The sequence below is a fragment of the Phascolarctos cinereus genome, unplaced genomic scaffold, assembly GCF_003287225.1.
Source record: "Phascolarctos cinereus isolate Bilbo 61053 unplaced genomic scaffold, phaCin_HiC Scaffold_5;HRSCAF=322, whole genome shotgun sequence".
Lineage (NCBI taxonomy): Eukaryota > Metazoa > Chordata > Mammalia > Diprotodontia > Phascolarctidae > Phascolarctos > Phascolarctos cinereus.
Window position 1 is genome coordinate 466,780,482 of NW_027555958.1, and position 22,805 is coordinate 466,803,286.

A 22,805-nucleotide genomic window follows, 5' to 3' on the forward strand; every position below is an offset into this window, starting at 1 on the left:
CTTGTATTTGAAAGTCAAATTTTCTATTCAGCTCTGGTCTTTTCATCAAGAATGCTTGAAAGTTCTTTATTTCACTGAATATCCATTTTTCCTCTGAAGGATTATACTCAGTTTTGCTGAGTAGGTGATTCTTGGTTGTAATCCTATCTCTTTGGACCTCTGGAATATTATATTCCAAGCCCTCTGGTCCCTTAACGTAGAAGCTGCTAAATCTTGTGTTATCCTGATTGTGTTTCCACAATACTTGCATTGTTTCTTTCTGGCTGCTTGCAATATTTTCTCTTTGACCTGGGAACTCTGGAATTTGGCCATAATATTCCTAGAGATTTTCCTTTGGGGATCTCTTTCAGGAGGTGATTGGTAGATTCTTTCCATTTCCATTTTACCCTCTGGTTCTACAATATCAGGACAGTTTCTTGAAAGATGATGTTTAGGCTCTGTTTTTGATCATGGCTTTCAGATAGTCCAATAATTTTTAAATTCTCTCTCCTGGATCTATTTTCCAGGTCAGTTGTTTTTCCAACGAGATATTTCATACTGTCTTCTTCTTCTTCTTCTTTTTAATTCTTTTTGTTTTGTTTTACAGTGTCTTGATTTCTCATAAAGTCACTAGCTTCCAATTGCTCTATTCTTATTTTTAAGGAAGTATTTTTTCAGTAAGCTTTTGGACTTCCTTTTCCATTTGGCCAATTTTTCTTTTTAGGGCATTTTTCTCCTCATTGGCTTTTTGGACCTCTTTTGCCATTTGGGTTAGGCTATTTTTAAGGTGTTATTTTTTTCAGTATTTTTGGGGTTTCCTTTAGCGAGCTTTTGACTTGTTTTTCATGATTTTCTTGTATCACTCTCATTTCTCTTCCCAGTTTTTCCTCTACTTCTCTTACTTGCTTCTCAAAATCCTTCTTGAGCTCTTTCATGGCCTGGGACTTATTTTCTCCTTCTTATTTTCTCTTATATTTTTTCTTGGAGGCTTTGGATGTAGGAGCTTTTACTCTGTTGCCTTCTTCTGGTTGTATGTTTTGATCTTCTTTGTCACCAAAGTAAGATTTTGTGGTCTGACTTTTTTTTTTGCCCTGTTTGCTCATGATCCTAGCCAATTATTTGACTTTTAAACTTTTTGTTAAGGTAGGAGTCTACTTCCAGTGTGGAGAATGTACTATCCCAAGCTTTGGAGGTTTTGTGCAGCTGTAGATAATTCTAGGTATCTGTAAATTATCAGTTCTTCCAAGGTGGTATGATCAAAGGCGAGGTGTTATTTCTTTCCTGTCCTGGGCTGTGGTCTATGAATGACCACAAGCACTCTTTTCTAACTTGGAACTGTGAGGAGGATTCTCTCTTCATCACTGCCACAAGCTGCTGCACGCCAATGCTCCTCCTCATCCCAGGACTGCCACCCCGAAGTACAACCCAGATCCAAGCACAGGCAAAGCTAGAGAATCCTGCCTCAGCACCAGCAAAGAGACCTCTGTAATCCCCCTCTGATCAGCCATTTGATTTCCCCCTCTGTCTGTGGGCCAAGAGCTCTAGAAGCAGCTGCCATCCCAGGGCTGCCCCGGGACTGGGACCAGACTAAGCTCCTCTCTCACCGCAGCCCAACAGACCTTTTCAATCAACCATCCAGGTCATCTTGGGCTGGAAATTTGTTTCACTTTTTCTTTTTTGGGTTCTACTGCTCTCGAATTTGTTTAGATCCATTTTTTTTTTACAGGCATTTGGAGAGGTTTGGGGAAGAGCTCAAGCAAGTCACTGATTTTACTCTGCCATCTTGGCTCTGCCCCTTGCATTAGCTTTTCTTTGGCTGCCATGTCACACTTGGGCCTCCCCTTTGGTTTGTAATTTATCAAAGACCCACCTAGACCTTTTTCAAATGGAGTGCTTATCAGGTGTAGCTAGGTGGCACAGTGGATAGGGTACTGGTCCTGGATTCTGGGAGGACCTGAGTTCAAATCTGGCCTCAGAAACATAACACTTACTAGCTGTGTGACCCTTGGCAAGTCACCTAACCCCCATTGCCCAACTAAAAAAAAATAAATAAAAGCCCCCCAAACCCGAAACAAACGGATTGCTTATTGAATTGCACTTCTCCTATCTATCTTATATTTGGGAATTTTTTTTTCTGGGCCAATGTATAAGATTCATCATGTATCCCTATCAGATTCAGGTGTAAATTTTTTAAAATATCAATTTCTATTGATTTTGATAACTTAATTATTAATTTCATCGGAAGAAGTATGTTTTATAAATCTTGTTACTATAACCTGAAGATGTTGGACTATGAAGTCAAATGTGACAGCTTCCCAAGGGACATGATCAGTGCTCACATATTAAAGGACCAGTGGCCCAAGTAGAGTTGCCTTATACTCCCTGGATGCTATTCAAGTCATTTAGAAAACAACAATTGTGGAATCACCAAATCTTAGCACCTTAGGCCTTGAAATAACCTCAGGGCCTGAAGTGTGAATCCCTTTAAAACATTCCAAAACTGGTCTCCTAATTTCTCACAGAATCAATAAATCCACCCACATATATTAAGCACCTCCTGTGTGCCAGGTGCTGTACTAAGCACTGAATGACAGACTATAACGTTAGAAGGTATCTCAGAAGCCTCCTAATTTTTCATCTATATGTGGAAGGAATCCTTACTATGACACACAGCCATCCAAACTCTTTGTAAAGACCTCCAAGGAGGGAAATCCATCACCATGAGAACTGTTGCCTAAACAGGGATATTCTATCTCAAGAAGAATGGGCTGGGGTGAGCCTCTAGTACAAAGCCATCTGCATGGGGGCAGCTAGATGGCGCAGTGGATAGAGCACCGGCCCTGAAGTCAGGAGGAGCTGAGTTCAAATCCAGCCTCAGACCAAACACTTGACATTTACTAGCTGTGTGACCCTGGGCAAGTCACTTGACCCCAATTGCCTAAAAAACCCCAAAACCAAAAACAACAACAACAAAAAAACCCAAAGCCATCTGCAAGTCTACACAAGGGTGGCAGAATTGAGCTCTACTTGGAAAGGGCACTATTCACATTTTCTTTCTTTAGCAGCTTAGAGGGTCTATTTTATACCCTTCTGTGATGGATCCAGGTTGCTTTGAGCTGAGTGTGTAATTTTCAATCCTTCAATTGCCTTACATAATTAAAAAAAATCAACTCTGGTTCTGTATTTAATTATCTCTAAAAATATAAGTTTATAGGGGTGTCTACACTGCCTAGAAGTATCAGGATGTCAGGAGAAAGGAAAGTCAAATTAATATGACTTGTTTGGGGCATAAGATCACATATGCAGAGCTGGAAGGAATCCTAGAAGTCATCTAGTCCAACTCCTTCATTTTACAGATGAGGAAATTGAGGCTTATAAAGGTTAAATGACTTTCCCAGCATCACACAGCTAGTGTCAGTGGCAACTTCTGAATTCTGACCTTCCTGGCTCAAGGTTTAGCATTTTCCACTATAGGGTGCTGCTTCTCCAGGTACAAACACATATTTTGAAGGTGACTGAAGAGGGACACTTCATAAATTTCCTGGTCTTTATTATGGAAATATTAGAGGGGAAAAAGGCTCAGCATCATCTAGCCTCAAATATTGATTTTTACCAATGATGAAAGCGAAGGAAGCCAGCACGGTGTAGCAAAGAGAGCACCGGAACTCTGGGTTCAAATCTTGTTTTATATACCTGCCACATCTGTGACCAACCTCCCTGGGCCTCAGTTTTCACATCTGTAAAATGAAGGGATTGGACTCACCATTGTCCAATGTTCCTTCTAGCTCTCTCTCTCTATGATTTCATGAGTCTACGAGTCAAGAGAATTAAAATTATTGGGCCAGGTTCACACAGGTAAATTACAGGGCTGGTCTCTTGATTTCCAGTCTAATCCTCTTTCCCCAACCTCATGCTATAATGATATGATGCTTGACTGATCCATCCTCTGTTTAATCTCCACTCCTGTATCTCCTTGGGCCATTTTATAATTAGCAAAGGCTGCATTTTACAGTGGGTAGAGATGGGCCCTGGAGCCAGGAAAACTCAATTTTTGAGTCCTACCTCTGACAGTCACTGGCTGTGTGACCCTGGGTAAATCACTTAACCTCTCAGTGCTCTAGGCAGCTCGGTAAGATTAAAAGTTATAGAGAAGGTGCAGTGTCTTAGTAGAAGGAGTGCCCTTATCTGGGATTTCTTTATGCCAAGGAAATCGTAAGACCAGTCTCTATCCTTGAGTTTAATTTTTGCTCCTTTTGGGAATTCCTGTCCTTGGTTTTAGACTGGGAAGCTCTTGCCTGGCAGGCAAGTCTACTCTGTGTCTACAAAATAGCCATCACCCATGATGTTTAATTCCAGTTTATTGCGTAGGTAGCTTACTTGTATGTAGTTATTTGCATACTGTCTCCCCCTTTAGATTATGAGGTCCTCTAGGGCAGAAACTGTCTTTTACCTTTTTTTGTATTCCCAGCCCAGTGCTGGGTACACACTTGGTGCTTAATAAATGCTTATTGATTGTTCCTCAAATTATTTACTGATTTAGTGAAACCTCAAAGGGCAAAAATCAGGTTCTTCCTTGATAAAGAAGCCAATTCTACCCTAGCCTTTGGGACAATTCATTTCAATAAGTACTTACTAAGCACCTGCTTATGTGGCAAACACTGTGTTAGATGTTGGGAATACAAAGACAACATGGAAACAGCCCCAGCTTATAAGGGCCTTGGATGCTATGGGAAATACTATAAAGAAATAAATAAGTAATGAACCAATTTGAGGAGAGAGAAAATGACAGCAACTAGTGAGATCAGGAAAGGTTTCTGAGAAGAAGTGGCACCTGAGTTAAGTCTTGATGCCTATTACCTGCATGTCCTTGGGCAAGTGACTTGACCAACTCCCTAGGTCTTGGTTTGCTCATCCGTAAGATGAAAGACTTGGACTAAATAACATCTGAGGTCTCTTTCAGCTCTAAATCTATGATCTGTGATGGAAGCTGAGATTCTAAGAGGCAGCAGAGTGTAAGGAGAAGATTCTGGATTTGGGGGTGGATGGTGGAGCACAGATGGTGCAAATACACAGGCTCTGATGTGGGATGCTAAGTCAAAGGAATAACACATAGACCAGGTTGTCTGGGAGTTTTCATTCATCACCCCTCACCCTTGGGTCTAAGACCTAAACTAGAGCTAGCAATGTAGTGACATTGGGGCATCCTCGTGGTACTTTGGCTTCTGTTACTCGGCGAAATGTGTTTTTTTATAAAAATTGTTGTTTCCAACAGCCTTTAGGGAAAAACCACTCGCTATGCAGTGTGAGAAAATACGTGGTGAACCATTATACTGTTAACAACAGGACTTGGTCAGAAGACGTAGGAAATGACACTAAAGTCACTTTTCCATGGACTGAGCTAGCACATACGGTCACTGTTGTGGCCGTAAACTCAATTGGCCCTTCTGTGGTGAATTTTAATCTAACCTTCTCATGGCAGATGAGCACAGGTAAGAGCATTAGCTTGTTGCAATACATTTTTTTCTTTTCCTTTTAAAGTATTTATTGATGCTCAATTTTTAATACCCACACTTCCTAATAATTAACTCCAATAACTAAATCATAGAACCAGTCCCTATCTTTGGATATAGGGTGTCCCAAAAGCCTTAGTACAGTTTTGAGCTACAGTTGTTTTAAACTGCACTAATACATACATACATACATACATACATATTCACACATGCATATGTTTCATTTTTTTCTGTTGGGAGATTCTTGTCTTTAGTTTTAGACCAAAAGATCCCCTTCACTTACAGAGATCTTGTGAACTCTACTCTGGGTATCCAAAATAGCCTTGTGAACTCTACTCTGTCTCCAAAATACCCACCTTCCAATAGAACCCTCTCACAGGCACACAAAATAATGATTATAGCCAAGCAAATGTTCAAAAAGTATTTCTCATTCCACACCTATAATCCATTACCTCCCTGCTGAGAGGCAGGAGGCACATTTGGCCATCAGTCCTCTCAAGTCCCACTTGGTCACAGCCTTCATTAGAGTTCTCAAGCTTTTCAGTCTTTGCTTCATTGTGGACATTGGTGCCCAACTCCATCTCCTTCAAAGCAGAGGTTCATCCTTGGACACATTGGTAACACATGGTTGGTAACACATTCTCTGGGTGCCAGGAAATCCATACTTGGATCTCTGGTAAGTAGAAGTCTTCAGGTAAGAATCCCAAATACAATTCTATTCTGCATAGTTTTGATAGGTCTTTTTTTTTCATTCCAAATTTTATATGTGGCCAACTATAAGACATGTATAATACTTGTCTTTTAGCTAGAGCTGTGTTCCCTCTTGCAGCTCATATGTAATATTACAAAGCATTATATGTAATGTTCTTCCATTCTTTTTTTCCCCTCCAGTAAATAGTGTGCAGTCCTTCAGTGCTCATGCAATAAATAGCAGCTGTGTAGTTCTTTCCTGGATGGTAATACCCACAGAATATACTCTAATGTATTTTGTTATTGAATGGAAAAACCTCGATGAAGAGAATGGAATTAAATGGATTAGAGTATCTTCGAATGTTAAGAAATATTATATCCATGGTGAGTTTGAAATATGCTTTAACTAGTATAGGAATGTGAGTGCTATTATTACCAGTAATAATTGAGAAGTGTGTTATATTTCTTTGCTGTAATGGAATGCTAGTATAATAAGCATTGGATGTGAGTTGGGAGGCCTGGGAGGCTATTCCAAGATCTACCACATAACTAGCTGTGTTGCAATGCTTGCACAAATCTCTTGACTTCTTTGAGCTTCATTTCACTCGTGTAGGATGAGAAAAGTAATAATTGTATTACCTACCTCCCAGGGCTGTTGTCATGACCAAACACTGGAGAAGACTCAGGATGGACATATTAGCTATCTTTAAGTCTTTGATGGACTCAGAAGGCAGATTCAGGACCCATAGATGGAGGCTGCAAAAAGACATATTTAAGCTTGATTTAAAGAAAATTTGAACCAGCTACCTCAGGAAGAGATAGGTTCTCTTCTATTGGAGAGCTTCAAGTAAATAAATCACATGGTGGGTTTGTCATAACAAGTACTCCTTGTGGGAGAGATTGGAGAAGGGAACCAAAGTACTTCTCGACTAAAAATGTAGTGATTCTTTGAAATCACTAAGGGTGTCCCCTCAAGTTCGAGCTTAAAACTTTGCTAAGACTTTTGGGACATTGTGTGTTTTTTATAGAGACACATTTATGTGTGTATGTGTGTGTGTAACATATATTATACACACATATAGCATGCCATAACTGGGCTTTTTTTTTATCCTGAGTTCACATATTCATACAATTCTAGATCTTAATTAGAATAATTTCATTCAGAGATTAAATTTTATATTTTTATGGAGTTTCACTTATTATGTAAAGTATGCAAATGATGTGACATCACACAGATTATGAGATCACAGAGTTGGAGCTAAGAGGGACTTTGGTGGTGATCTAGTATAAGATCCTCATGTTACAGATTGGAAAACTAATTCCCTGAGGCAGCCAAGTAGTTAGTGGATACAGCGCTGGACTGGAACGAGGAAGAACTGAATTTCAATCCATCCTCAGAAACTTACTAGGTAGATGACCCTGGGAAAGTTAAATGAGATCTTCCTCAGTTTCCACATCTGTAAAATGGGGATAATAACACCTACCTCATGAGGGTATTGTCAGATGGGATAATATATGTAAAGTGCTTCATAGTATATACATGTTAATCACTACTACTCAGTGGTAGTAATTATTACTCCTATTATTAAGTGACTTGACCAAGTTCACATAAGTAGTTATTGACAGACCTGGGATCACTCCTTTCCCTCTAGTGCTCTGAACCACTGTGTCATCTTGAAAATGCCCAACCAACATATTGAATAAGCTAACTTAGGAAATGACAGCAAAGTAATGATTATGATGATATCTAACATTCATAAAGCCCTTACTATGTGCCAGGCACTGTGTTAAGCACTGTTCAATTTTTATCTTATTCAGTCCTGACAACAACACTGGGAGGTAAGTGCTATTATGATCCTAACTGCAATATAGTGAATTTTAAAATGATCAGAATATGTCATGGAGTATTCACAGATAGACAGTTGATAGAGGGAATATGGAACCCAGTAAGATCACAATTATATAAATAATAACTAGCATTTACAGTGTCCTTTAAGGTTTCAAAGCACTTTACAATTATCTCATTTGATCTTTGTGACAACTCAAGGAGAGAGGCATTATTATTATTCCTAATTTATAGATGAGGGAGCTGAGGCAGGCAGAGGTTAGATGACTTGCCCAGGGTCACACAGCTCATAACAGTCTATAGCTAGATTTGAACTCATCTTCCTGATTCTAGGTCCTGCACTCTACCCACTGCCCTATTGAGATTTCTATTATAACAATAAGACTTTTTCAAACATTTTAAAACAAAAATTATCCATGGTTTTTTTCCTCCCAACTAGGGAGTTATTTTTCAAAGGAGAGTAATAATGATTAGTTAATTAATTCTCCATAAGCTTATACAAATGCCCACAGAATAGTTTTGCGTGTATGAGGCACCCAGGCATTATGTTGACCCCTCTGACAGACAGGTGAGCTGAGGTTGGAGTTGCACAGCAGAGGCAGCCATTGGATGGGCTATGACCTGAATCATTGAAGGAAATGCTTCCAGTCATGAGATCACAAATCCACTTTAATGCTTGAGAACTTGAATTCTTCTAGTTAACTAATAGCTGAAGCATGGATTGTAAAACTTCAATATGGTAGTAGTGGAGCAGTCTTTGTTTGAACACCTTTCAAGACTTGCTATTCTGGAAACACCCCCTTCTATTTTGGGATGGCTCCAATTGCTAGGACATTCTCCCTTATATTAAGCCCAAATAGGTTTTCATATACTTTACAGAGTGTAACCCAGCTTGTGTCTCCTTTCTAGGGCTAAGTAGAGTAACTCTGATCGTTCTTCGCTGTGATATCCTCTCAAATACTTGAAGAAAACAATCATGTCCCATCCAAGAGTCTTCGCTGTGCTAAACATTCCCAGTTCCTTTATCCAAGAAAAAGTAATCTGATCTTAACATGATACAGGTTACATGGGGGAGAAAACTGGGAAATAGTTTGTTTGGCTTGAAATGAAACTCAAGAATATTGGGCTCAGCCATATATGTCTAAGCAGAAAAACACATTCCAAATCCAAATATTAATGATTTTCGGTTCTCTGCCATGTTGGACTGACTATAGCCATAATGCCTGAGAGAACCTCTCTACTATTATTGCTATCAGCACTCAGAGATTAAGCCCAAAGCAAGAGATGGAAATACAGTCCTTCAAATGATGAAGGAATTCTAGGTTTTATAGGAATGTTCAGTTATACAAGTTCCTTGGTTAGTTCGATGCACATTAATTTCTAAGCTCTGTTTCCTTTCCAGATCATTTCATCCCAATTGAGAAATACCAGTTCAGCCTTTACCCAGTGTTTCTGAAAGGTGTAGGGAAACCTATGATGACTAATACATTCACTAGAGGTAAATTCTGTACTTTTTGCTTTTACTTATTTTTAAAAAAGAATGAGATGATGATGATAATGATGATGATGATGATGATGATAGCTTTTATATAGAGCTTTAAGGTTTACAAAACCCTTTGCTTATCTTATTTAACTCAGTCCTTTTAACAGCCTTGAAGGGTAGGTGCTGTTCTTTTGCCTGGTTTACAATATGAGGAGGCTGAAACTTCATGGCGTTTAAGTGACTTTATTTTGGTCATACACCTGGTAAGTGTCTAAGGCAGGATTTCAATTCAAGTCTTCCTGAGCCCTCTTAAGTGTGGCTCTTTTTTCTTTTAGAGAAGAAATTAGTAATATTTTTCATCCAGATGAAGTTTCTAGGTCCTGTTTGGCAACATCATGGGGCCTCTTTTCAGATCCATTGTAGTATCCAAAAAAGGAGAGAGGCTCCTTGCTCCTGGTACATTGTAGAATGTAACTTTCTTTTCTTTTAAACATTTATTTATAGTTTTCAGTATACATTTTTATAAGATTTTGAGTTTTAAACTTTCTCTCCTCTCCTTCCACCCCTTCCCCAAGATGGTGTGCAACCTGATGTAGGTTGTACATGTACAATCACATTAAACATATTTCCACATTAGTCATGTTGTAAAGAAGAATTAGAATTAAAGAGGAAAACTGCAAGAAAGAAATAAAAAACAAAAAAAGGAAAAATAGTCTGCTTCAATCTGCATTCAGACTCCATAGTTCTTTCTCTGGATATGATAACATTTTCCATCATGAGTCCTTTGGAATTGTCTTAGATCATTGCATTACTAAGAAAAGCTAAGTCTACCAAAGCTGGTCATTGCACAATGTTGCTGTTACTGTGTACAGTGTTTTCGTGGTTCTGCTCACTTCACTTAGCATCAGTTCATGCAAGTCTCCAGGTTTTTCTGAAGTCCACTCATCATTTCTCATGGAACGTTAGTATTCCATTACACTCATATGCTACAATTTGTTCAGCCATTCCCCAGTTGATGGGCGTCCCCTTAATTTCAATTCTTGGCCACCGCAAAAAAGAACTGCTATAAATATTTTTGTACAAGTAGGTCCTTTTCCCATTTTTATGATCTTTTTGGGATAGAGACCTAGAAGTAGTATTACTGGATCAAAGGGTATGCACAATTTTATAGGTCTTTGGCCATAGTTCCAAATTGCTCTCAAGAATGGTTGGATTAATTCACAACTCCACCAATAATGCATTACAATTCCAATTTTTCCACATCTCCAACATTTATCATTTTCCTATTTTGTCATGTAAGTCAATCTGATGGGTGTGATGTGGTACTTTGGAGTTGTTTTAATTTGCATTTCTCTAATCAATAGTGATTTGGAGCATTTTTATATGACTATAGATAGTTTTAATTTCTTCATCTGAAAACTGTGTTCATATCCTTTGACCATTTATCAATTAGGGAATGACTTGCATTCTTATAAATTTGACTCAGTTCTCTATACATTTTGGAGATGAGGACTTTATTAGAGATACTGGCTGAAAAAAATTGTTTCTCGGCTTTTTGCTTACCTTCTAATCTTGGTTGTATTGGCTTTGTTTGTGTAAAACTTTTTAATTTAATGTAATCAAAATGATCAATTTTGCATTTCATATTGTTCTCTATCTCTTGTTTGGTCATAAATTCTTCCATTCTCCATAGGTCTGACAGGTAAACTATTCCTTGCTCTCCTAATTTACTTTTAGTCTCAAATCATGTACCCATTTTCATTTTTATCTTGGTATATGATATAAGATGTTGGTCTATGCCTACTTTCTGCCATACTATTTTCCAGTTTTCCCAGCAATGTTTGTCAAATAGTGAGTTTTTATCCCAGAAGCTGGAATCTTTGGGTTTATCAAAAAGTAGATTACTATAGCTGTGTGACCATGGGCAAGTCACTTAACCCCAATTGCCTAAAAAACAACAACAACAATAAACCCCCCCCAAAAAGTAGATTACTATAGTCATTGACAACTGTGTCTTGTGTACCTAACCTACTCCACTGATCTACCGCTCTACTTCTTAACCAGTAAATGTGACTTTCAGTGCTAGCTTAGAGTGAGTGGTAACAAAAATAAGGAAGATCTGAAAGGTTAGTGAGACAAAGGGAAACATTTAGCCTGGCAGAAATTCAAAGATCTGTGATTTCAACTGGTGTAAATACTTCCCTTCATCTGCCATTTGCAGTCCCTCTGTACCTTAGAAGTCAATTAGTCATTAAGCATTTACTACATGTTTACCATGTGCCAGGCACCTTGATAATCACTGGGGATATAAAGACAAAAAAACCCCAGCAGATAGTCTTCAATTAAGCTAGAAATCAGCAAGCAATTATTAGGCACCTACTGTGATAAAGGCACTGTGCTAGCTTCTGAAAATACCAACAAAAAGTGAGAAAAAAAATTCCTGCCCTCAGGGGGCTTGTATTCAGTTTTTGAAAATTTAGGTAAAATGTAAATTACATTCTTGTGCTAGACAACACTTACTTATTTGTATAATTACATGTATCATACATTTTGTTTCTCATTTATTTGGTGTTTATATTTTGAAAATGGGAATGATCTTGAACCAAAATGTGACACCTGATGGCTACTGCCTTGTTGGTACAGACAGCCATGGCCATTGTTTCAGGGTTCTGAAGTGTGTGAATTGGCTTTCTTTTCAGAAGACGCCATGAAGCAGGAGAATGATCCAGGTCTCTATGTAATCATCCCCATAATTGTTTTCTCTTCAGTCTTGTTGCTTGGAACCTTGTTAATATCACATCAAAGGTATGGTGCTGTATGTGGGGCATTTTACGCATCCATATTTTATGGAATAGCTTCATAATGGCACAGGTTTTTACATACATCATCTCATCTGAGCCTCATAAAAAACCTGAGAGGTCAGTGTTGTTACTCTGTCAAGTGATTTCAGTTATAATTGGAGGCCAGCACTGCTCATTCCAAATCACATGGGCTCCATGGCTGCTGTAGCAGCTAAGCAGGACTGATTTCCCTCCAGAGTTCCCAAGTTCTCAGTGCTCCATGTACTGGGTGGCTAGGAGCTTGGAGAGCATCCTGCACATTCCAAACCCGTGGTCTCCAAGAAAACAGGTGGGGTTTGGCATTTGAAAGCATCTTTCCTTGCCATGGAGCAGGTAGGGCAGATAGAAACTACCAGAATGATTCTTCAAGTGGAATTATTTTGAAAACTCACTTTTCGGGCCTTTGTGAGATATGCATGTTCTCCGTTTATGGTAGCCTGGATCCACTGACTGGGGGAAAAGGGCTTGCTACTATGGTTGCCCCAAAAGTGAACATACCATTTGAGAGTGATGATTTTTTTTTACCCCAAGATCAGGGCAAGGGGCCTAATATTCTAGTTCATGCTTTCGTTACTCACATTTTCCATGTGCTTCTTTGGTTAGACCAAATCAATGTACTTTTAAATCTCCCTTTCAGAATGAAGAAGCTATTTTGGGAAGATGTTCCAAACCCTAAGAATTGTTCCTGGGCACAAGGAGTAAACTTTCACAAGGTCTCTTTTTCTGTCTTCATTACAAAGCAAAAACTGTTCTCACTGGCTTCCATTTTTATTAGTCTTCTAGTCTTTAAATTTCTGACTTTGTTTGAAATTTTTCCTAATCCAGGATGAGCATACAGGGGGTCTTCAGATACAGGAATTTCAAGCAGGCAAGGAACCAAATTGTCTAGGTATTTTAGCTGATGGCATTTGACAAGACATCTCAATTCCATGTCATAATGATGGTGAGAGGATCAAATATTTGCTCATGGATAATTCCACAGAATTCCTACTGTAGAAATTGGGGAAATGGAGGGGGGGGAGAGAGAGAGACAGACAGACAGAGAGAGACAGAGAGAGAGACAGAGAGAGAAAGAAAGAGTAGGTATGGGGGACATTGTGGATCAAGTAACAAGCTAGATAATGAAAGCTTAATTTTTCTCCCTGTTCATTAAAAAAAATCAGATTTATTTTATTTCAATGTCCTCAGTAATACCAATCATCTGCTTTTGTGATCTCCCAAAAACAGTGAAATTGATTACCTTGGGAGAAAGGCATGGAAGTTTCCACCTCACTTTATGTTCCTGGAAAGATGAATTGCCATCCAGATAGCCCAGGGCACTTGCTATTTAGGGCCCTCTTTTCTGCAGGCATTTGTGAATCTATGTCATAGGGGGAGGACTACAGTGAAGTGCGATCACTCACTTCCAAATTTGTGTCATTTCATTTCTGTCAATAAATTTTTGTTCAAGTGCTGTGTATAAGGAATCCAAAGACTTAAGAGCAAACCAACCCTTGCCCTCAAGGAGCTTCTATTCTATCAGGGAGTTCACCCCACCTGTACACAAATATGTTTAGATGGAAGATGAGAGAGAGACAGAGACAGACAGACAGACACACACACACACACACACACACACACACAGAGAGAGAGAGAGAGAGAGAGAGAGAGAGAGAGAGAGAGAGGGAACACCAACCAGAGGGAGCCCAGGAAGGTGTCATAAAGGAGGGAGCTTCTCCTGAACAGAGCCTGGAAGGAAGATAAAGATGTGGAGAGCTGGGGATAAGAAAGTAGTCTATTCCAGATATGGGAAAGGGCATAGGGAAATACAGGGAGGCAAGAGATATAGAGATGTAGTAGCCTAGCTGAGTGACTAGAGCATTGGACTTAGAGCCAGGAAGATCTGAATTCAAATCCCACTTGGGCTATTTACTAGTGGAGTGACACTAGGCATACACCTCGTGGAGCCCCACTTTCCTATCTATAAAATGAGGGGATCGGACTCACTCTAATTCTTCAAGTCTTCCTTCTGAGGACAGGCTGGTCACTGGGCTGGAAGGAAGAGTGAGTGACATCAGTTAAGTTCTACAAGCTCATAAGTCCATGCCAACCATGTGCCAGTCCCCATGCCAGGCACTAGCAAAGACTCAACAGTCATCACTCCTGCTGTCTTCCTATTTAATGCTATTCACTGGAATATGGGAGGGAAAATTTAAAGATTCCTTAGCCCTATGTGAATTTATCAATTTCCTGCCTTCTCACTTTCTTCATGATACCTTTAAGTTTTTTTTCACTTTTCCTCTATTTTATTTTACTATTAGAATGTAAGATACTAGAAAGTAAGATACTTAGGTTTTCCTTCATGAATGAATTATTTCTTTGCAAGAATGGAACATAAATAGCATTAGAATATTAATGGAAATGTACGTTCCAGCCATTTTAGGGCCACAATTCCTACCTGTATGTTAATGCTAAGATAATTTTCTGCATGAAAGCAGAAATCTTAGGAAGAAGTAGGCACTATTACTATTTTATATTTGTATTTCAGTGCCACGTGTGTATTAAATGCTTTGCAAATGCTTTTCAAACATTCATACATTCATTTTTTTCTTTTTTGCTTTTACTACTCCTGTATTGACTATTTCCTCTTTCTTTTTTTATTTATTATTGTCTATCCTTTGCCATTTTTTTCTTAACATATTTTTTTGAGTTGGCAGACTTCATCAGGGTGTATAGTGTTTAGGCCACTTCCACCTTTAGATGAGCTAAGGCACCCATGTAAATAAGAGGGACCTTCTTGCCTGCATCTCAACACACTTTTTCCTTCTTATATAAGAAGGAATGTGGACCTGCTGGAATCCTACTAGAGGATGCATCCCAGAAGCCATAACTGATAAACAAGAGAAATATTTGAAAGCTTCAGCCTTTTCATTTCTAATCTGAATGAATTTTTTTCTTTTCATTTTTTTTTATTTTATCAGAGAGTGGACGTTCTTTGAAGTCTAATCTTGATCACTACCAGCTGAACCCACTGAGCCAGTTCCCCAGCCTTTCTTTAAAGAGCTATTAGAAAATGTTTGTTATTCACATTCAGAAGAGAAACAGTTCTATTAAAAAAATATACATGGGCTGCATGGTTCAAAATTAAGTGATCATGTAAGCATATGGAGGTTGTAAATTAAGATAGAAGTATAAAATCTGACCAGAGTTCTGTTGGGTTTTCTTCGCATGAAGGAAGCACACATATTGTCTGCTCAGACTTGGGTTTAACTGCATGGGCTTTGTATTTGCATAACTGTCCCAAATAGAAAGACATCACATGTCAGTGTTATTGTCAAATATCTCTCAAATATTCTAGATGATATATCTGTGTATGGTAAAATACCAGGAAACTAGACATTTCAGTTGCTCTCAAAGCACTTTTGCATGAGTCTCTGAAATATAGCAAGAAAATTTGCTTGTATCCATTCCCAGAGAACCCTTACCTTAGTCTCACAAAGAAAATTGGCTCATTTTAAAACAAATTCTTTTGGACAAATTCAAGGTGGTTTTCAGGTTGTGTCTACACAAGGCTATACTGGGAAGTGGAATTTCTGGCATCCTTACTGAATATATAACTTTGAGTTCAGAGTGAAAGCAGAAAGAAAGGGTTGATTCCAGTGAAAGTCAATAGAAGGTAAGTCCCTTGAGGGCAGGCACTTGAATCCCTGAAACCTTACACAGTGCTCAGTTCTTAGTAGAAGCTTAAATGCCAGCTAAAATTCCAGTTAACAACAAAATGTCCAAGTGACTTAGACTAGCCTCACTCATCCAAAGTGTAACTTTTGTTTCAAGTTTAGTCTTTTTATTTTGTACTATCACTTCTTAAATCCTCATAACCATTCCCTCCCTCTGTAACTGAGTGAATAAATCAATCCATTCTTCAATCCACAAACAGTTATTAAATACCTATTTTGTGCCAGACATTGTGAATGTGTACTTTTGCAATTCTGTGAAAGTGAACAGAGATGCAAGTGAGGTATGATATATTAGAACAGTCTAAGATAACACATAGCCTTTTATATCAAAGCTTCTATTTGTAAATTAAAATAATCGCTGAAAATGACAACCTTATAGACACGCACACACACACACACACACACACACACACACACACACACACACACAATTACTCCCAATCAGGCAAAAACCATATCAACCCAAGTGTCCCTTTTGTAATTTAAAGCATGCCAATTGAAGAAGCATTTATTAACTACTTACTGTGTAGTAAGGCCTGGAATACAAAGACAAAAAGTGAGCCTCCTCCATAAAGTTGGCTTCTTTAGCTTCCTGCCAATAGACTCTTCTTCATTAAACACTAACAGACTTCCTGGAGATGCTTGACTCATCCACCAAAGCAGTGGAGTAGAGCAGTGGGAGTCATAAGACTTGGGTTAAAATTCCACCTCTGTCACTTACTGGCCATATGAGCTTACACAAGCCACAATCTTCCTGGGCCTTGATTTATGAAATGAAAGGGTTGAATTAGATGGTCTTGGAGGACTTTTTTCATTGTCTCCTGTGACCCAGTGAAACATCAACACTAAATACTGAGTCCCAGTAGAGAAATAAATGTAGAAACTATCCATGGAAAATGGGCTAAAACTATTTTAAAATGCCACAGGTCTGCTTATTGAAATGGTCTAAAATGCCCAAACCAAACCAATGACTAACAGCTTGGCATAGTGTAGAGATCTCACATGTACATAGAATACTAGTAAAGATTATTAAATGCATTTATTCAGGAAGCAGTTATTAAGCACCTAATATGTTCCAGGCATTGACCCAGTCACTGAGGATACAAATTCAAAAACAAAGTAGAGCCTGACCTCAAGAGGCTTACATTCTATTATTTTTATGGGAAAAACAAAAGGTGATAAAATTGTTAAGTGAATATTGTTGGTATATTTAAAGACTGTTAGAGAATACTGGGTCCGACCTATTAATTACTAGTTAAAAACTTGGAAAATGAAATAATGTAGTAAATCACTGCTACAATGTAGACAAACTTCTCAGTATTTTCTTTGGCGACAGACATCAGCAACCAACTTATGGGCTTCCTTCATGAATAAATTATTTCTTTGTAAGAATGGAACATAAACAGCACTTGAGTATTAATGGGATTTACATTCCAGTCATTTTAGGCCATAATTCCTATCTGCGTGTTAATCTTAAGACAATTTTCTGCATGAAAGCAGAAATCTTAGGAAGAAGCTGATCATGCAACCCAGTGAGAAAATGAAGGCCCTGAATATTTCACAAAATGCCATAGCAAGTGCCTGCCAGGAAGATGAGAAGCTTGATGATGGATTTCTTTCTGTGTATGTCATGTTTATAGGGTGATAGAAAAAAAAATGTGTTCACAGGGATGTTCCTAGCTTACTTTAATCATAGCTCTATATGCAGAATCTATACCCAGTGTACTCAGTATATTTATATATTCTCTATTTTTAAGGTAGTGGTTTCTTTGACTTAATAGTCAAATGGATTTAAATATATATGTATATGCTGTATCTGATGTCATTTAAAGTAGTTGATGTGTCAGTCATTAGACCAGACATTTGAATGTAAAATCACAGGGAAAAGTAAGTTGGAAAGTTGCTGTGTCCATTGCTAAAGTGTGTCATAGTGACGCTGTATGTATTTTCTAGGCCACGTGAGCAACCTGTGTTAATTTTTTTTACTGTGATGTATCCATAATGCTTTCTAGTTTGTACTTACTTTTAAAACATAGAAATTCTCAGTGGCCATCAAAATGAGCCCTTTCGACAGATTTCTGATTTTCTACTCCTTTGGCAGGATTTCTGTTGTGATGTAACATCCGCTTGACTTGCTGCGATAAACAAAATCCATTTGCCGTGCTTGATGTCTTGTGTTTTATTTGTCTTCATTCCACATGCTACCTAGTATGCATTTGTAAACTAAGTTTTTCATAAGGAAATCAGTAATTGCTTATTTACACATCTATGTTTTTCTATCTCACCAATATCATCACTGAAAATCATGCTAATTTCTTCTTTGGCCTTTATGCTGGGCTACCCAACTCAAGCTAACCGAACCCAGATCAACCCCACCCAATCTCATCCACCACGCACAAAGAAGCCATCTTAGTACAACCCAACCCAACCCAATCTAACCCAGTAAGCATTTAATAAATTTATTTTATGTATAGGGTACTACACTAGGTGCTGGGCCTACAGAGACAATGTGAATAGTATCACATGGGACAGATTAGGTCTTATATATACTTTTCTTTATCATTTGTTTTTCCTCACTTCTTGTAAAATTGTGATTTTACTTTGTTAATCTGTATTGGCCTTAGGTTATATTGGAAAATTGTTAGTTTTTATGTTTCACATAATTAGTTTTGGGGATAATCCAATACACTCTAATAAATCATGGTAACTCCACACAACAGACAACATTTTCACATTATGTGTTTTTGGTATGTGCCTCCTCACTGCTATCATGGTAAATTTGAAATCCCCCTCCTTTTCTTCCTCATTGATCCTTAGATCTATCCACCTTAAATAAGAATTTAGTGTGCAAAAAAAAAAAAACCTTCTAAAATCATTGATGACCATAAAAAATGTGTCTTTTCTTTTAGCCTGAAACTTTTGAGCACCTTTTTATCAAGTGCACACGAGCAGTCGCATTTGGGCCTTTTCTTCTGGAGCCCGAGCCAGTTTCAGAAGATCTCATTGTGGAAAGTGTGTGGAAAAGTGGAGAGGGGAACATGCTACCAGCTCTTGAGCTCTCCTTTTGTGACCCAGAGACTGAGGAGGATTCTGCTTGTCCTAGTGACCACATCACCAGCATTGATCTCACCCAGAGTGGTAGCCATGGGACAGTATGTGAGCAGAGCAAACAATCTGTGAAGTATGCCATACTTATGAATAACTCTAAGTCAGGCACATTAGATAACCAGCAAAAGAGGCTAAACAACTCCTTCAGCAGATGTTTATCGATAAAAAATTCCCTGTTAAAAGGCTCTTTCTCCAGTAGTTCTTGGGAGATAGAGACCCAGGGCATTTGGATGTTATCAGATCAACATCCAAGCACAAGACCTTCCCATTTCCCATTCTCAGGTGATTTTTCTGAACTCCCAGATCAAGACAAGAATTTCCCTGAAGAGAATAGTGCCCAGCGGCCTGTGTATTACTTAGGGATCACTTCAACAACCAAGAAAGAAAATGACATTTTTTGGACTGAAACCTCAGGAGTGATGTGTCCTCTCCCTGCCCACAGCTTATTCACAGATGTAGGAGCGCGTCAGGATGGTTGTTCAGGCTCACGTCCCTTTGCAGAAACAAACCTCGACTTGGGGGCCTCTGTCAGGAAGACGTTTGTTTCTTACATGCCACAATTTCAGTCCTGTTCTGCCACGATGCAGAAGATAACGGAAAACATGATGTGTGACCTAACTGTGTAACATCATTATCCTTGACCCCACACTGCTTGTTGCTATAATGGTTTCTCTGAAAATGTTGGCTTCAGCAGACCAGTGACCTCATCACTGTGGAGGTGACATTCACCTGTGTGGAGCCCAACCCATGTCACTCTTTGTCATCCTGTGGGATTGTTGCCAATGTCCTCCTGTGCCTAGTCCCTAGAAGATCTGCTCAACATGCTAGAGGTGTTCTCTTGATCTGTTTACATTCTGTGGCCACCAGTGCAGCCCTCTTCCCTTGTTCTTACTACATGATTGGTCCACCCCATGTTCTAAATATGCATTTCCTGCATGAATTCTTCTATGTGCCTTCTGGCATGCAGATAAATTCTGCAGCATACTCACACCTATACCCTCCATTGCTTTTTGGGTCACCTACAACTTTGACACTTTGGAGATTGTAGTGTTCCCAGATTTAAAGATAAAAATGTGATAAATTCCAAGATCTTTTGAGAAGAGGAAGAAAGAAGAACTCAAAAGTTTTCTACACTTGAAAATATTTCCCCACTAAACTAAATGTCTGAACTGGAAGATACTAAATAAAAAGTACAGTCGAGTTGAGAGAGGACTCTGTAATCAGAGGACCTGGGTTCAAATCCTTTCTATGAAATAAGAATCTGTGGGATTTTGGGCAAGTCATTTAATATCCTTGGTCTTCAGTTTCCTCATCTGTAAATGGGGTTTGACCAGATGGCTTCTGAGTTCCTTTATATCTCTAAATCCATGATTTTGTAAATTCTTCGTACAATGACAAGGGAAAAGAGAAAATGTACAAAGCTATACTATATTACAAGTGTTGTCATGATACAATTCACAAAGCATAATGCCAGCAACCCCACAAATTTTGCTCTTCTTGGAAATAGGCTCAAGAATTTTTTTTTGGTGGAAAGTGTTCACCACAAGCTCTACTTCTATACATGCTTCTGAAAGACAGCATTGGATTGGCAGACACATATGAGATGAACCTATTATTTTTCTCTCCTGTGGTACCTGCATTAATATCTATTGAGTCCAATCCTTGCAACTTTCTTTGTGAATTCATAACAGTGTGTGAAGTGCTGTGACATTGTGAACCAAATCCATCCTTTACTGCAGTAGAATGATGCCAATTACTAGAATGACAGTACCTGAAAATACTCTTTGATCGTTCCACAAAAATTTTTCCCATATATTAGACTTTCCTTATTCTACCTAGGGAATCAAGCACAGGCTTTGATGTGTGAGAATGCAGGTTGTCCAAATTTTGCTTCTAATGCTTGTTAGCTGTGCAACCACAGACAAGCCATTTAACCTCCCTGGACCTTAGTTTTTTTCTTTTTTTTTCTGACGTAGAATGAGAAAATTGGACCCAGACCTCTGGAGGCCCTTCTAGCTCTTGATTTTATGATCTTATGATCTATGATCTTATGAACCTACCTACAGAATATAGTGGCAAAGGAATCAGTGCATCATTGTTTCCAGTTTGCAGTTTTGAACTGTATATTATTTCACAGAATTTCAGACATTCCTTGAGTATTCAGCACAACAGACTTAGGTTTCAGTTGCACCTGCATTGCTTATTCATCACAAAAACTTGAACAATCCATTTAAATTTATTTTTCATTTTTAGCATAAATGTTGTGTAGTGGAGAGAGCATATATGGATTCTGTGCTCTGGACTTGACTCAGTCGTTGACTCCCTATGTGTTTCTGGTCAAATTTGCAGAATGTAGGAATTGAAATGATCTCTAAGGACTTTTCCATCTCGTAGAATGTTATCCTTTGTATTCTAATAAAAAATTAACCAGGGCAGAGGTTTTCAAGCTGTGGGGTATGGACACTTGAGAGATCATCTAAAGCTAGCCCCCATATTTTACAGAAGAGGAAGCTGAGGCCCAGGGAGGTAAAGTGATTTGTCTGAGGCTACACAGCTAATAAGTAGCCTGGCCTTATTTTCCACTATCAGAAAATGTTTCTTGATTGTCCATTTGAATGTGATGCAGTACCAGAGCCTATGTGAAAAATCATTTCATAGGCATGGTTCTAGGATGCATGTTAATTGATAATATAAAGAAAAACCTGGAGTCTGTAACATGGCATTTGAAGTTGAGACAAACATACCCAATTGGACAAAAAATGGCTCATTTGAAGAAAACTGCTGATTGATTACTAAAACCCTCCAAATCAGAAGCCTTTGGGCTCCTATGAAATCTTTTCACCTATCTCTAAACCATGCCACAATAAGTCTGGAGATGGATGTAGTCTTGTATCACGAGCAACCAAGGCAGGGCCTTGCATGAGGTAGAGCAGTATGAGTGGGGCACCATTTTCTAGGAATGCTTAGCTAGAAGTAATGGCAAATATCTGGAGCTCAGCGACTACCCATGCAATCATGATATTTAATCCATCAGTCAAATAACAGACATTTATTGAGTGTGCACTGTATGCCAGGCATTTGATTCTCAGATATCTGGCAGGTACAGGAGAAAGACTTCTGGATCCAGAGTCAGAGGACCTTGGCTTGAATCCCTGCTCTGCTACTAATTGCCTGTGTGAACTTGGGCAAGTTATTTTCCCTTCATGGTCCTTAGTTTCCAGATCTGTAAAATTTGGGGGTTAGACAAGATGAGGTCTCAAGCTCCTTTTTAGCCTTAAATTTATAATCAGTGGGACTGTTTCTCAATAGAGCAATTGTTGGGAACACGGATGAGGATTTCCCAGACTTGATCGACTATTGTCACTATCTACAAGAGTGTTATTCTAAACATGGCCACATGAATCTACTGGCAACACGGTGCATCTGATGGTCAGGGTGGGGTGGTGGCTACAGGAAGAGACATCAAAGAAGGTTTTGTGCTCCCAATTTTCCCTTTTCTGTGACAAGCAAAAAGGCATGGAACCCTTGTATGAGACTTTCCATTAATCATCAGCATTTCATTCAAAATGCACTTTCAGAATAGAGGTATATAGTCAAGAATATGAAAGAACCATAGGAAATTAGGCAGTTTCT

At 38.7% G+C, this 22,805-nt stretch overlaps 1 protein-coding gene across 1 annotated transcript in view; it reads left to right on the plus strand.

Moving 5' to 3' along the window:
• Positions 1–20,317, plus strand: part of LEPR (leptin receptor) — an 81,368-nt gene extending 61,051 nt beyond the window's left edge. Inside the window, exons 14-19 of the mRNA XM_020993167.2 lie at positions 5,252–5,468; positions 6,381–6,563; positions 9,428–9,523; positions 12,208–12,313; positions 12,986–13,061; positions 18,974–20,317. Of these exons, the coding sequence (XP_020848826.1) occupies positions 5,252–5,468; positions 6,381–6,563; positions 9,428–9,523; positions 12,208–12,313; positions 12,986–13,061; positions 18,974–19,798 (1,503 nt within the window). The 3' untranslated portion in view covers positions 19,799–20,317. The remainder of the gene's footprint in view (positions 1–5,251; positions 5,469–6,380; positions 6,564–9,427; positions 9,524–12,207; positions 12,314–12,985; positions 13,062–18,973) is intronic.
• The last annotated feature ends 2,488 nt before the right edge of the window (positions 20,318–22,805 follow it).